The 15,014-nt window shown below is 46.1% G+C and overlaps 1 protein-coding gene across 4 annotated transcripts in view; it reads left to right on the top strand.

The window, feature by feature from the left end:
- The window catches only part of IFT43 (intraflagellar transport 43), a 45,726-nt gene that overhangs the window by 16,136 nt on the left and 14,576 nt on the right, over positions 1-15,014 (top strand). For all 4 annotated transcript variants that reach the window (XM_072038439.1, XM_072038440.1, XM_027458494.3 and 1 more), the window contains 3 exons: positions 1,720-1,787; positions 13,837-13,869; positions 14,250-14,296. In XM_072038439.1, coding sequence (XP_071894540.1) covers positions 1,720-1,787; positions 13,837-13,869; positions 14,250-14,296 — 148 coding nt within the window. The remainder of the gene's footprint in view (positions 1-1,719; positions 1,788-13,836; positions 13,870-14,249; positions 14,297-15,014) is intronic.

The raw sequence follows: 15,014 nt of genomic DNA, 5'->3' as shown, positions 1-15,014 counted from the left end.
GTAGGGGCGTGTGTAATGGGAATAGGGATGTTTATGTGGCACGCACGCCCATATGTGGTGTGTTTTTCCCCTTTTTCCTGGGCTCTGGGTGTGTCCAGATCAACCGAATTCAAAATGCTCCTTTTTTGGCACTGCAGCCTCTTCTCTGGTTTGGCATCTTAAGAATCTGGGGGAATCATTTAAAGATCAGAAAACTCCATTCACTTGGGCCCCCGAAGGCTTCACATTCTGTGACATGGCCATTCCAGTCGGCTGAGCTCTGTCCCCTGCGGATGAGCCCATATAAGGAGCCTGTTTCCTGCGTTTCACGCTCCCTGCCTGTCCCTCTGCCCTCCTGTGCTCCCTTTGCCGAAGAAAGCTGGTATTTTGGGACTGCGGCTCCTGCCTCATTCCTGCTCTCTGTTTATTTTTGGAGAATGACTATTTTTGCTCCTATCAGGGAGCTATGCGGGGTCGTGCCCCCTCCCTGCAGCAGGCAGCGGCTGCCCCTGGCAGGCTCTCTTCATTTCCCACACTCGCAAACAATGCTTCTGCTTCAAGAAATAAACACGGGAGACCCCTACCATCAGGGGTTAGCTCAGCCCCTTCCTCATCTGTGGCAAGAGACAATTCGGCTTTGGCTCGGGGCTGACCCCACCACACATGCAAGCTCCCCTCTGTCAAGTCAGAAATCCTCAGGAGTCACCCAGTCCGTTCCCTTTCTTAAAACCTGTGGGAGCCACATGTCCCCTTTCCGTTGCTCTGGCTTAGACACCTTTGCATTGACCGTGTTTTCCTCTCTTTCAGACATCACTTTACCCAATTATCCCTTCTTCCAGTGATCCTTTCACAGGTCCATCCACCTGGGCACCATCAAGTGGGAGCTACGTAAACTTGAGTTCACCCCCTGGGTTCACCTTGCTCCTCTGCTTTCACCACTGCCTGCCATGCAAAACACTGAAGCCGCTGCTGTACGAGGTGCTTCAGGCAGGGGGCTGAGCCCCAAACTGCAGAGGACGCTGGGCAGATCCCACACAGAGTGCCCAGTCTTTGAAAATTCCCATCGTAAGCCCCAAGCTGAAGGCTTGTCTTCTCTTGCCATGCGGCGGAGTGGCACACAAGACAGTGCAAGAACATAGCAGGGAGTGTCTTTAAGCTCCAAATGAACTTTCCCTTTAGCGTTTCAGAAGTGCTGGTGGTGGTGGGGTTCATCTCCTCTAATTTTAGAGGTCTGTGGTGTGTCTGTCCGTATCTGAACTTGCCATCTAACTTCCTATTCTAGCCAGTAGAGAAAAGCAGACACTTTAAGGGAACAATTCCTCATCTAAAATGAGTTGTCTAAAATGTGTGCTGGCTGACCTGTGTCTTAGCAAACACGTAAAATGTGATGCTCCCAGCCAAAATGTGAGTATAGGTAATGAAGGTGTTCCTGTGAAACATGCCTTGAACAGCACATCCTCTGTGGATCTAATCTCCTTTGTGCTTTGGGTAGGTCAAAGGCACCCAGACCTGCAACTTGTCAAGATGTTGACTAGAGTGGTACATCTTTTGCTTACAAAGACACTTAAAAAACTGTCCTGCAATATTTCTCTTCCTTCTATTTATGATTAAACAGCATCTTAAACACTCTCTCTCTGTTTGAGTAGTTGTTACTTTAGTATGTGTGAACCTGGTGTCAGAAATGCCTTGACTTTGGCTTGACTGGAGCTGGCTATAACATGTCTCTTCTCTTTACTAAAGGATCCACCACCTAAGCCCCCACGCCGGCAAGGAGGCTGGGCAGATGATCCTGTGCTGGCACCTACCAAGTGAGTACTCACCTCTTTTTTTTATTAAGAGCTTAGGTGTGGATTAACTGAACATCACTGGTTGCGCTTTGCTGCCACAGGCATTGGAAAAAAAAAATCTGAGTCTTGTAGATGGGCTGTATCTCCACTATCCTTGTAACTCCTTGAAAGCATTTGAAGTGTTGCTCTTGCATGGCTCCACTAGCAAATGTTTATATTTTATTAAATTTATAAATTGACGCTTCTGCCTGGGCTCAGAAGTGTGTACACATCTCTGTCTGTGGGAGGCGGTGTGGTCCTCACCTGGTATAGTAACTGGAAGGAGCCCAAGAACAAAACAAGCATGTTAAATACAGGAGCTGGTGGGGTGGGATTTGACTGCCTGCGTCCTTTCCAGAAGAGTGACACATGACAGTGTCCCACTGACAAGTGTGCAATGAACAGTTCGGGATTTAGTGATTAGCCTTGACAGCAAAGGTCAAATTTGTCAATGTGTATGTGTGTATGGGGTTGTGCTATAATGGAGATGGATGGAGATGGTCAGAGAGAAGAGATGGAAGAAAAAAACTGTACAAATTGTATAATGTATGCTGAGAAGCCTGATGCTTATGAAGGACAACTAATAGAAAGGAAATATTCAGCTATGCTAATATCAAAACCAAAAGATAGTTCGGACCAGGAGGAGATTTCAATCTATTCATTATTTTTCAAGCTGTAAAGTTACACTGGTGTTATATTTTCTGTTCACTGAACTGAAGGCCTCTGCCACGGAGTGGTGTGAGATTGCTTGTATACATTAAAGCCTATAATAAGAGTGTGTATGTCTGAACATGTGCTTTGGAGGCACTCAGATTTCTGGAAAAGTTATATATTTTCTTTCCTGGAACCCTGAGAATGGGACAGGACATCCAGAGACCTGTTACATAGCCAGTATTTCTTAGGAGGTGAGAAAGGTGGTCGATATTCTGAAAAACAGTACTTTTCTGGGAAAATTATCGCTCTTTGTTTGTCTCTGAAGAATAAATCAGCTCTTTGTAGAACCAAGTAGAAGCTTTATGGAAATGTGATAGCAGAGAACAAGGGTGAATTGCATTGCTTAGGAAAAATAAATCATGTAATTGGTGGCTACGTGAGGGACTGGATAGGAGCTAATACACTTATTCAGGACTGAGCCTAATGTGCCCTGAAGGACAGTGTGTGGGTTCCTAATGTAATGGCACTGTGCTGTGTGCTCCTCTAGGATGTTTTCCATGGTTTAACTTCAGCCTCATCTGATAGATTGCAGTAGCTGTCAGTGATACTTCTCTGGCATCCCAATTGCATGGTTTATAGATACAGCAGGTGCGTGGAGTAAACGCTCCTACGAGGCTGGACACGATTCAGCTGAAGAAGCAGAACAGGAGCTAGGGGCTGCAGACCTTTCTACCTGTATGACCCTGCCCAGTGGGATGTGAGATGAAGACGTGCCCCTTGCTCATTCATGCATACATGAATTCATGCTTTATCTGACAGCATTCTCTTCCTTTGTATTAAGAGCTTTTATGGAATGCATTTTATGATGGCAAGTCTTGTTCTGACTTTCTTTAGGCATAGGAGGGACGAGACTTTTGTACAACCGCTTCCCTCTCAGTTCTTTCCTTCAGTGGCAGATTCTCAACAGGGTGATCTCTTCCCTCTCTCCTCTTCCTCAGAAAAGTCTCAGCTGCTGGCCTGTGAGGCTGTCTTTGTGACATATCCCAGAGTAAAAACCTTCATGTGAAAAGTCTGAGTCATCGGCTGATGTCATACCAATGTTGCTGCAGCTTTCTTGTTTCTGTTTTCTCAGGCTTTATCTCCCCACAGCTTTCTACCAATCTGACTCAGTTTGGAAGCCCATCAAGCTGACTTGCTCCAATTTCACTATGAGAGAAGCAATCACACTAAAATACCGTGCTTCTTTTGATACGTCTGATGCAGCTGTAAGGACTCCTGTGGCAGTGTAACTGAGCCTACGCTTGGGCAGTGTACTGCTTTCAGTAATTTTCTCTAAGTAATTTTGAACTGCCAGTATTGAAATCTGTGATCTTTTGCTTAGAAAGGGTGAGCAGAGTGGCTGCAGTTAGATTTTCTGTGGTGTGTGAATATGCTGTGGGCCAGATGGGATGCTGCAGCCACCTGTGAAGCAGTCTTGTCACTGTCTGTGTGTTCTCTTCTCTATTTGAGGTCTAAGCTTTTAGTTCTGTTTCTGACAGATTCAGCCAGTTGCAACTGCATACTTGTTGCTTTCCCAGCAGGGATACTTAAATTCTTTTCTGCTATATTTCTAGTTCAAAGTCTTATCAGTGTGAAATGATGACTTGAAATTGTTCTTTTTATTTCCATTTGGGACATGTTAGAGTATAATTTAATTTGCAATGTGGTTTTCTGTTTGTTTGTTTGTTTGTTTGTTTGTTTTTTTCTACCTTTGCTGCTTCCTCCTAGTCCCTTACTTGCCCAGATCTTGTCATACCTCGGTAAACCTGCAAATATTCTCACCATCCTACTTGTTCCTTCCATCAGACCAGTGCTGTCTCAGACTATTGCAAGATAAGAAGAGGAGGAGACCCCTCAAAGTTTTCCAGCCTGTAACTGGTTTTAAAATTAATTTGCACAGATTGTAGGCAAGTAAGATAAGGTAATTTTATCACAAGTCTCCATAGCATAGTGTCAGAAATTTAAACTCCCAAGAACTATCAAATTATTGAAATGATGTCTTTTTCTTTTTTTTTTGATAAGTTTTCAAAAGTCAGGCATGTAGAGATTTCTTTGGATTTCCAGTACCTCTGTAAAACATCTGTCATTACTAGGAGTTCAGTTTTGTAAATATGGGGAATAGTGAGCACTGCAGATAAGTGTCTGAGCAAACCCTCAGACTTGGCCTCTGCTATCAGCAAATAAATGGTGCAAAGTAGTGACAGAAGCATCTTCTTTTCCTTACTGACAGGGCCCTCTGCAACTGAATCTGCTGGATTTACTTCAGTTTGTACAGAGAGAGAACAGCTCTCTGTGAGACCAGGCAGTCCCCTGGCTGCCCCAGCAATATTGTAGCTGCAGTGTTACAGGAAGGGGGACCAGCCAAGAACCTAGGCAGCCACTTGGGTCCTAGTACCCTGCTGAGATTATATAAATAACAGTAATTACATCAGATTTTTTCTAGAGAAGCAGCTCTCCAACCACTGGATGGAGCCCAAGTGCCATTCTGAAGGCTGTGCTGATGTCCTTAATGACATCAGTGTTGAAACTTGTGACAAGCAAAGCAGAGGTTTTATTGTCGAGTTATCTCCTGCATCAGAAGGAAGAAACACAAAGTGCCTGCCAATGGAAAAAGGAAAGGGGAACTCAGTTTTGCACACTGGTGAGGATTTGATAAAGGAGAGGTGCTTCCAAGATCTGTTTAATTCCAGCTTGTGCTGATCTCATCTATCTGACTACTTATAGCTCATTATCCTTACAGAATTTCTTCCATTTTTTGTCCCTGTTAGTATGTTTCTTTATTTTTTTTTGTTTCTTTTTTTGGTTGTTGTTGTTTCTTTTTTTTTTTTTTTTCTTTCTCTCTTTTCTTCTAGGGACACTTGCAGTTTACTTGGGTCCTTGTTCCCTTTGGTCTTGAAACCTCCCTGTGGTGAGCCCCTTAAATTTCAAGCAGTTCTCTAGGCTGCAGCTGGGGTTGTTGTGGAATAAACACAGCTTGTTTCAGGTGGGTCCTCCAAGCAAAAAGCAAGTGCTGTTTTCAGGAGGAAATCCCTTCTAGCGCCTGCACATGTGTCTCCTTTCTTCTATAGGAATCCTGGCATTTTAGCAACAGGTGCTCCAGCCACAGCTGAAATCTCTCCTCCTTTCTGAGGGGTAGGTCATACCGAGTTGGAATAATCAAGGCTTGTTTAGGAGAATAAGCAGAACATTTTGGAACACGTGTTGGTACAGTGTCCAGGAATGCATTTCACGGGATATCAAGGGCCTGTCAGAAGGAAGTGGATGCGGTTGGGGTGACCTTTAGAGCGGAACAGCTTTGGTAACCCAAGCAATGTGTAGACATAATTTAGGGCTCTGGAGGGTGGGCAATGGTGAGATTGCACCCTGGAGCTGGAGGAAAGTTATTTAAGAGATTAAGGTTTTTTATGGTTCAGGGTCTCTAGAGGTAGCTAAAGTTAAAAACCTCCTGTTTCAAAAAGATGGGCTTAAACTATCCTGTGTCGTATCTATATGAAACGATCCTCAAGAGTGTCTGGTTTATAGAACCTCTGGCCATCCCTGGCTTGCAAGTGGGAGTAGTAAAGAGCTCATGAGTTTCTCTTATCTGGTGTGGCAGGGGAAAGCTCATGTCATTGTGTCTGCCCTCTACTCCCAGTCCAGCAATGTTGAGATAAATCTCAGGCTGGGCTTCCTTGTGACGCTGCCATGTTGGGAGCAGAGCCATGCTTCAGGCTGTGGGGAAGACAGCAGCTTCCCTCTGCATCCTGCAGCCATCTGTGGATGTCCTCAGAGATGAGAACAGTGGAGGTACAAAGGCTTGAGGCTACCAAGTGAGGGGGCACAACTTAGAAGGAGACGAAAGAAAAGGAAGTCTGATTAAGTTTTGTCTTGAAGTGTCTGTTTTTGGGTTTGTCCCTGCATTGATCTGCAAGGGAATGAGGCAAGTAATGGCCCCTTGGGGACCTTCAGGACTTTCCTCTCAATGTCAGCCGTCATTTTCAATCACCCTCTCCCTCCCAGCCATTAATTTTGGCCCAGGATCATGGGGACTTGTCCATCTATCACTCCTAATTGACACTAAATGATCTGTCAGTTTATTGATGAACGGCAGGAGTGGAATTGTCACAATATATTTTACTTTCTAACAACTCCTCCTGACAATTTTACCTTGTCCATCTCACTCTCCTCACATAAATCTCCATTGGCCTCTCATTCCTTCTCTTGGGCTGTTCTGGTGCCAGCCGCCTCCACACCATCGGCACGCATCAAGGACATCAAGATGGCGCTAAGCTGCAGTCTGCAGGCCCAGGGTGGGTTTTTTCCTCTCCTTCTCTCTCCCTCTCTTTTTTTTTTTTTTTTATTTAATAAGCTGGATGTTCCAGGAATGCTAACAGGCTTTTGTCCTCTTGTCCCTCCATGTCATTGCTGGGGTGAGCTCTCCTTGGTGTTTCTGTTTAGACTCAGGAAAGATAACTGGCAGAAAAATGAAACTCCCTAAAAGACAAAAGAGTCACCTGAGAATCCCTCAGTAGCATGGCTGTGATGGGGGATTTTTTTTCCTTTTAATCCTGCACAGAGCAACTTGCAAGGGTTTCCTGCAAAGAGAAAGTGCTAGGCTTATGCCCATACTTGTGTCTTTGCAGCGCTCAGAGGAACCTCGAGAAAGAGTTGGAATTTTTTTTTTTAAAGCTATATTTCTGCTGATGTTTGTCTTTATTAGTGAAGTTTTCTTTGGCTTTTTCCTGAAAGACACAGAGCAGCTGAAGAGCTAATAAGGTTGTAAAATCTAGCTACCCTAGGCAATGGAGTTTGCATGACAAATTTGGGAGTCTGACGTTTTGGTAACAGTCCAGGTAAGCTGCTGAGGTGGCAAAGTGTGCTCACGGTGAAGTCTCTCTGATTTTCCTTCCTTAGTTCTCTGCATCTCCAAGGAATTTACCAGCACACCCACAGGAGACCATCCTTGTTCTCCCAAATATTTTGAATTTAAAAAAGCAAAATCCTCTTGAAGACCATTTGCAAGCAACCTTTTTCTATACATCAAAGCCAAGGCTAAAAACTTGTCTGGCCTTTGTAAGTCACCTCTAAATTGACTGTGGAGTCTGACTTAATGCAGTTTACCTGTGGAAAGAGACCTAAGATGATCTGATTTACTGCTTTGACCCTATCTCCCTCTCTGTCCTCCCCCATCCCCATACCACCCCTCTACTATTCTGAAGTCTTTAACCCAAGTTATAAAATGCCCTCTTGCAGAACTGTGGCTCTCAGATGATAGCACAAGGTGCCACTCAGTAACAAATTCCTATTTCTTTTTTTTTTTTTTTAATGTTTTCAGTGAGGCCAATCACAAATAAATGGACTTTGGCCAGGTCCTAGAAGCTGAAGAGTTTGTTTTCTGTTGTGGGATTTGGAAAGAAAAAAAAAAAAGGCAAGCAAGCTTGGGTTCTTTTACGTTCCTTTCTAGTTCTGTCCCCTTTAGCAGTCAGTTTTTCTGTGTAACCATGGGGATCAGCACTGTATGTTTCCCTTTAAATGGAAACTGCAGTGCTCCTGTAACCTCAGGAGCCATTTGGTGTGAGAGTTGGCCCTGGTGGTTACTGGAGACCGAAGACGTGATCTCTTGGACAGGAGCCCCTGTTCTCAGGGAACGAAGATGTGTGGTGGATACCTCCAGAAACTGCAGTGCTGTTTTCCCACACAGCAGGAATTTGTATTGAGTGTTGTTGTTTTTTCTGTTGCTCAGTGGGAGCTCTGAGCGGCTCTGCTGGTCAGCTCTTTACCAGTGAGCGAGTTGGGGAGCCCTGGGAACATCTGTTACGGGGCTGCTGCAGTGAGTAGGCTGAGGTTCAGTGACCCTTGTGAACTCCGGCTGTCCGCTTGTTCCCTCGTGCCAGTTCCTAAAGTCCTGCTTGCCAGAGCCTTCCTCCTTACTTGCTTCTGTTAAGCAAGCCTGTGTATTAGGACATGAGGAGAAACAACATTTTTTGTTACAGTTTGAATAATGAGTGCCTGGTAAGCTTGCTTCAGCTGGAGCTGGTTAGCCACAGCATCTATCAGGTCCTTCTTCTGCCCATGCAGTGCTCTGGGCAGTGCGGGCCAGGCACCTCAGGGAGCCTGTGAGGTGCTAGAAAGTCATCAGTGGGACCATTGTGGGTACCAAAAATGTGTGTCTGCCCAAAACCCCACTGAGGAGATGCAGACATACATCCGTGTGCCCCAATGTTTGGAAGCAGAGGGCTGTGAAGTGCCATGCAGTGACAGAAATAAAGGCTCGCTGTAGTCCTGACTCTGCTGAAATTGATGGCAAAGCCTGCCTTGATTTTAGGAGATGTGGAGGTTTAACTCCCTGATTTTACTGTGGCAAAGCAGCCTTTTCCAGGCTGCCACAGCCCAGGGAGAGGGGGTAGAAACTTGAACAACTGAAGAAAGCCCCACGGAAGGTGAAATGGCACAAGGGAGAAGACGGGCTGTGGTACTGCTTTCCAGCACGGGCTGCGGTTCTGTACGGCTCTGATGAGCATTTTTCACTCCCTGTGCCTCAGCAAACAAGCAGTGGCCGAGGCCCACACTTGGCGAGCTGGGAGAGCCAATCAGTTCGCGCCTGTGCGTCATTTGGGCTGTGTAACCAGCTATGCCTTAGGCTATGAAACATGCTGCAACTCGTGGCTCACCACCCACTCGCTGCGGTGATGGGCACCAAAAAAATCCTTGAGCAAGAGAGTACAATGTCCTTTTTTTTTTTTAATCATGTTTTTCCCCTCCCTCAGGCCTAGACCTGAGTTACAGTCAGTGCCCCTGAGGCAAAAGGCTTCGTGTCTCCCTGCAGATTCTGCCAAGCCACACCGGTGGGTACGGTTTGGGTGGAAGCACACAGGCAGCATGCTGCCCAGAACAACCCCTCTCTCTGCTCCGCTCTCTCCCAACAAGACACATCTCCAACACCACGACATTTTTTTTTTTTTTTTCCCTTTTAGCCGAGAAGCCGTTCAGACACGCCAGGCCCCGTGCAGCGCCCGCCCCACGGCAACAGGGCCCCTCACGGCCCGCCAGAGGGCGGCCGCGGCCCGCCTCAGGCCTCCGCCGCCTCACGGGGCTCAGCCCGGCCCGGTCCCCCCCTCACCGGGGCCCCGCTGCCCCCATGCCCCGGGGAGGAGCTGGGGGAGCCCTGTAGGGTGAGGGGCCGGTGTCCGGCCCCCCTCCGCCAGCCGCGGCCCCCGCGAGCTGTGGGCATTAGGAGGTTTCAAGGACGTTTCCCCCCCATTCGTCCCGGTGATGTCCCCTGCTAAAATAGGTTAACGGTGTGTAATTAAGCACTGCACATTGTCATGCCGCATAAAGATAGCGTCCTGGCGGTTCTCTGAGCCCGGCTACTTTATCTCCATTTAGATCTCCGTGGTAGGCCATTAAATGAGAAAGAAACAGTTTAACGGAGATCATGTCTACATTAGACCTGCCTTTCACCCCTCAGCACAGCGCGAGGAAGCTCCCACCCGGCTGAGCTGGGCGCTGGGGTGGCGGTGGGGGAAAGCCTCGTTTTTGAGGCTCAACCCCCTGGCATTAACATAGAGGGAGGATTCCTGCTGGCCACAACTGAGCAAACTCAGTGCTCGAGAGCACAATCGGATTTATATCCTCTGCCCATGCACACAGCTTGGAGAGAAATAGGTGCTGTGTAGTAGGAGTTGTATAGCAAGGTGAACTGGGGTCTGTCAGGGGTCTTCTGCCCAGTTTCTCTTTTATTCAACACTGTGAAACAGAGAGGGGATCAGCAGCTGGCCAAAGCCTGAGGGAATACTCTAGGATTTTGGTCCTGTTTGGGAGCACAGACAGCCTGGAAGTGAAATGAAGTTTAAGGGTGACAGGGTCAGTTCATTTTCTTTGGCCATCCAGAATCTATTGGATGGAATGAGAGAAACAGAGGTATCACCCGCACAAAAACCAATGATTGTTGGTGTATAATACAGCAGACAGTTGGTGTATAATACAGCAGTGCATTTCTGAGCACTGCTCCTAGGATTGCATTATTTTGTTTGCCCTTACTTAACTGGTTGTATCCATACAGCACAAAGCCATGCCACAGCAGATTCAGGCTGGATGTAAGAAAAAAATTGTTACCACAAGGGTGGTCAAACACTGCAACAGGCTGCCTAGCGAGGTAGTTGATGCCCCATGCCTGTCAGTGTTCAAGAGGCACTTGGAGAATGCCCTTAATAATCTGCTTTAACTTTGGTTAGCCCTGAAGTGGTCGGGCAGTTGGACTCAGTGATCTTCGGAGGTCCCTTCCAGCAGAGCTATTGCACTGTATTGTGTTGTATTCTATAGTTCTTACACGGTTGTTCATTTTGTGGATGCTTTTTGCTGCCTTCCCTGCGCTGTGCCTCCTGCTGGAGCAAACAGAGCAGGGCAGCACACTTGCTGCTGAGAGCACAAGAAAAAGGTAGGAAATCTGTCGATACTGGCTTGAGTTTACAGTCCGGTTTCTTCAGTGCCTGCTTCCACTCATCACTAGAAAGCTGTGCCCTTGTGGATGAACACTAGTTAGGAACAAACCAAAAATATTTTGTAATTTTATTTTCCAGCTTGAAACAAGGAATTAAAAAGTAACATGCCATTAAACAAAACAAAAGGAAGACTTTGGGTTTAAGGCTCCATAAAAAAAAAGAAAAGGGAATAGTAAGCTGGTTGGTGTCTTCTTTACCTGATAGCTTGGTCATCAAGGCAACATGGGGTTTGCTGCAATTTCTGCTGGCACTCCAGAAATTTCATGCCATAAATCCCAGATAGTTCTCTACCTGTGAGCTGGTTTGAAATGCCAGTTTCATCAATTGATGCTGTTCCAAGTCATATATTAACAAACCACTGTAGAGCAGATGACTGAAAGCAGATGTCTCCTAAACAGGACAGCAGTCATTTCTAGCTCCTGCTCTACTTCCCCTGGTAGTTAAATGCTCTGTGTAAACCATGGTACTGTCAAAGTGAGAGGCTGGCATTACCCACTGCCACCTTTGTGTCCTGAAGCATGGGGGCTGGGGCATTCCCCTGCAGGGGCTGACAGTGGGCTTTAGCTTGCCCAGGAGAGAACTATCCTGTTTGGTGGGAGAGAGTCCTAAGACCCAGACTCTAGCATTAAAGCAGGCAGTACTCTTGTCCTCTCCTTGCTTATGACTTTTTTCCCCAAATTACGATTTTCTCCAATACAGTGCAGCTATTTCATAATGAAGTAAAGCTATTTGGCAAATCTGCAGATGGTTTTGGGAATGCTGAAACTACACTATTCTAGAATTGTGCAGATGTCTGAGTGCATTGTACAAAATATGAAAATGTGAGGGCAGAATATTAAACCTAAGCAAGGGCATTGGGACCCACAGCAAAGCTGCCCAGATTTGGAGTCATCTAGATCAGTAAGGTGAATTCTCACTGTGCATGTTAGCTTATTGCCCTCAGTGAGTCCTTTTCTAACATAACTAGGAAAAGCTGGGAACGTTTTAAGTCTGAGAATGCACATAATAGTCTCTGCCTCTAGGAGTAACTTATGACTGCCTTCCCATTGGGCCAGCTGAATACCTGCCATGACAGGGAGCTCAGGAAAAAGAAACAGAAATTGCTTATGGGGATAGCAAGGCACTCTCCTGGGAAGTATAAGCATGTGGAGTGTTGCACTCTTGCCTGGGGACAGGCAATGGAGAAGGATGTAAGAAGCGTGAGTACTGATGGAAAGAAAAGGGTTATTTGGGGCTGGACAATTATCAAGAGTATGGGATCATGCTAAGAAGAGGTTAGGTTGAACCTCCAGGAAACGATCCCACTGTGAGGGCAAGGGTCTGAAGACAGCGTGTGGGAAGCAGTTCTGCGAAGGAAGAAGGGAGAGAGATAAAATAAGATAAATCTTGCATCATCTTTTCATATCTGTCTTTTCAGATTCCATACACCAGCGTGAGCTGGCAGTGGGCTCTCTAGAGCCATCCCTTCCTCTCTCCATAGTATCAGGGGTTCACAAAACTGGGGAAAAGGAGGCAACTGAACAAATGCTTCTCACTGAAAGAACACTCCTGAATTCCCCAACTCCATTGTGCTTCTGCCTTGTCATGAAAAGCAGCCTGCAGATATAGCTGAAAGCTTGGGTGCAGATGTCACTTATATGGCTGCAGTTCTGACCATAGCAGTGGATATTATAGAGCTGAGATCACTGATTCGGTCTCATTTTCAGCTTCTCATAGACTGCAAGCTCCAAGGAGAGCAGTGGAGACAAGGGGCTTTCTCCTTCTCATAGCCAGACATCCTCTGTGTCCTGCTCCTTGCTCTTACAAGAGCAGACAATTCACAGGAGAACTAGAAGAGGATGGTGGCCTGCTGGAACAGAGAACTGATGAAAAGTCTGCCCCATATCATGCAACTGCTTTGAAAGGAGCCATGCCAGGCAATGAAGCAGCTTCTCTTGCATCTTGACGTGTCTTGGGACAGTGCATGTGGTAGGGGAGAGCCCCTTGTATCCCTTGTCATGGTGCCCTGACTTAAGGGAGGGGAGAATATTTATTCCCAACGCATAGAGATGAAACTTCACTCTGCAAAATGGCCAAAGCAATCAGCGAGTGATGGAGTATCTGCTAAAAAGAAACCTGGCATTTAATTAACTTTTCAAAGTGCTGGTTCAGCAACCTCCATGTTTTACATTTTGAATATTGAACAAGCGTCCCTAATCGGAACTGAATTACTTCTGGGCTTGCTGGGGTGGAGAGCAAGGGAGCTGCCATTTGCCAGTGCCTCCCCCCCTCCACGTTATTATTATGAACTCCTGTTAACTCAGCTGGATCAACCCTGATTTACTGCAGCGACAGCGTGTCTGACCTCAACTTGGCCAGCTCAAGTGGGGCTCCTAACCAGCAAAGGCAACCAGATAATCTTTAAGCACAACCAGGGGCAGGAAGAACCTGTTGATCTCTCAGGGGTAGATAAAAAAAAAAGTATGCCTTCTTCTTCATTGCTGATGTGCCGACCTCTGTACTCAGGTAAGGCAAACTTTACCCATAGCTGATGGCAGAGAGGATGAAAAAGGATCTGAGAAACTTAAAAAACAACAACAACAACAACAACCAAACAAACAAAAAAAACCACAACAAGTGTTTGTGGCTCTCACTGTATCTGGACCTGTCCGTCTTTGGGATCTAAATGATTCAGCATTAACCTGATGTATTCAGGGACTTTAGCTCGTTGATTACTCAGAACTTTTTAAGGGTGCATTGTGTGATATCAGACCTGGATACAGGAACTGTTTTGCACATTAAGAGTTATATAGGGAAAGGTGTGCTTTTTATAAGTTTTTCTAGCCTTTTCTAAACATAAACCTTTCCTTGTCTTACAGGTTAGGAAAAAAGCATGCGGAAGAAGTGGAAGAGTAAGTTCCCGTTGTTGCTAAGACTTCCTTTACAACTTCTACATCTGGTTTCATGGAGAAGGGGCATGCAACTCTAAATTCATGTACACCAAGATCTGAAACTACTTGGCATGAATTCAGGTTGGGTGTCCTAGCGTGGGTCAGTACTGGTCACTCTGTAGTTCCCTGGGTGTGGAGTAAGGTGATGGCTCTGTCACTCCCATGTGATGGAAAGAGGGAGAAGCATCTGCTTTCCCAGCAGACTCACCCCAGCCACTGCTGTCTAAGCCATGTGTAATAGCCTAAGGGTTTGTTTCAGGTACAAGGCTTGTGGGGAAAAAGGGGACACAGGTGCTTTTCTGGCCTTGCATTTGAAATTATTTCCTTGTGTTTTGCTGCAGCCACCGTCTCAGGCAGCAGAGCCTGGAGGTATCAAGTGATGGAGGAGGTAAGGTATTACCTACTTGACTGCAAGAATGGCCTTCATGCGTGTCTGGGGGTTCTCCAGTAAAGTGAGCAGAGGCATCTGGTTCGAAATGGCAAGGGAATGAACCACCCTGGAGGGGAAACAAATGTGGTAGCTGCTGTTATAAATTCCCTCAGTCATATATCAGACATATATCACACTGCTGAAGTTCCCCAGCTGCTGAAAGGGGGGGAGAGAGCAAAGGAGATAGAGAGGAGGATGAGGAAGTGAGCCTGTAGTCTAAGTCTGGCTCTTCATTAAAATAGAATAATAAAAAGCCTTGGGGAAGAAGGAAAGCGTCAAGGGGACACTTTTCTCTGTGATTACCTCCATATGGAGAATAGTGCACTGGAGTAAGAAGAGGGCTAAAAGACCAATAAAAGGTTCAGAGCAGGGATAGAAGGCACTGCTGTCCCCTAGTTTAGGTGAGAGCAGGCTCTACTTAAAGCCCCTCTTGTGTTTTATGATAACACCCCAGTCTTGCAGCAGTCAGGACGAGTGCCTGCACAGTTCTCTTGGGGCTTTTTGTCATGAGAGAATTCTTCATTTAAAGAATCCACTTGCCAAATGCAGGCTGCTATGAAATCTACTGGACTCCTGACTTAGCAGTAGTTTTCTTTATAGCTTATATCATTTACTCTTTTAGAACTGGATAAACCAAGAAAATGCTCAGGAAAAATCCACAGTATGAAGTTCCAGA

The sequence above is a fragment of the Anas platyrhynchos genome, chromosome 5 (genome assembly GCF_047663525.1).
Source record: "Anas platyrhynchos isolate ZD024472 breed Pekin duck chromosome 5, IASCAAS_PekinDuck_T2T, whole genome shotgun sequence".
In the NCBI taxonomy this organism is placed as follows: Eukaryota; Metazoa; Chordata; class Aves; order Anseriformes; family Anatidae; genus Anas; species Anas platyrhynchos.
Note: the sequence above shows the minus strand (reverse complement) of the source record. Positions and strands in the feature narration are given on the sequence as shown.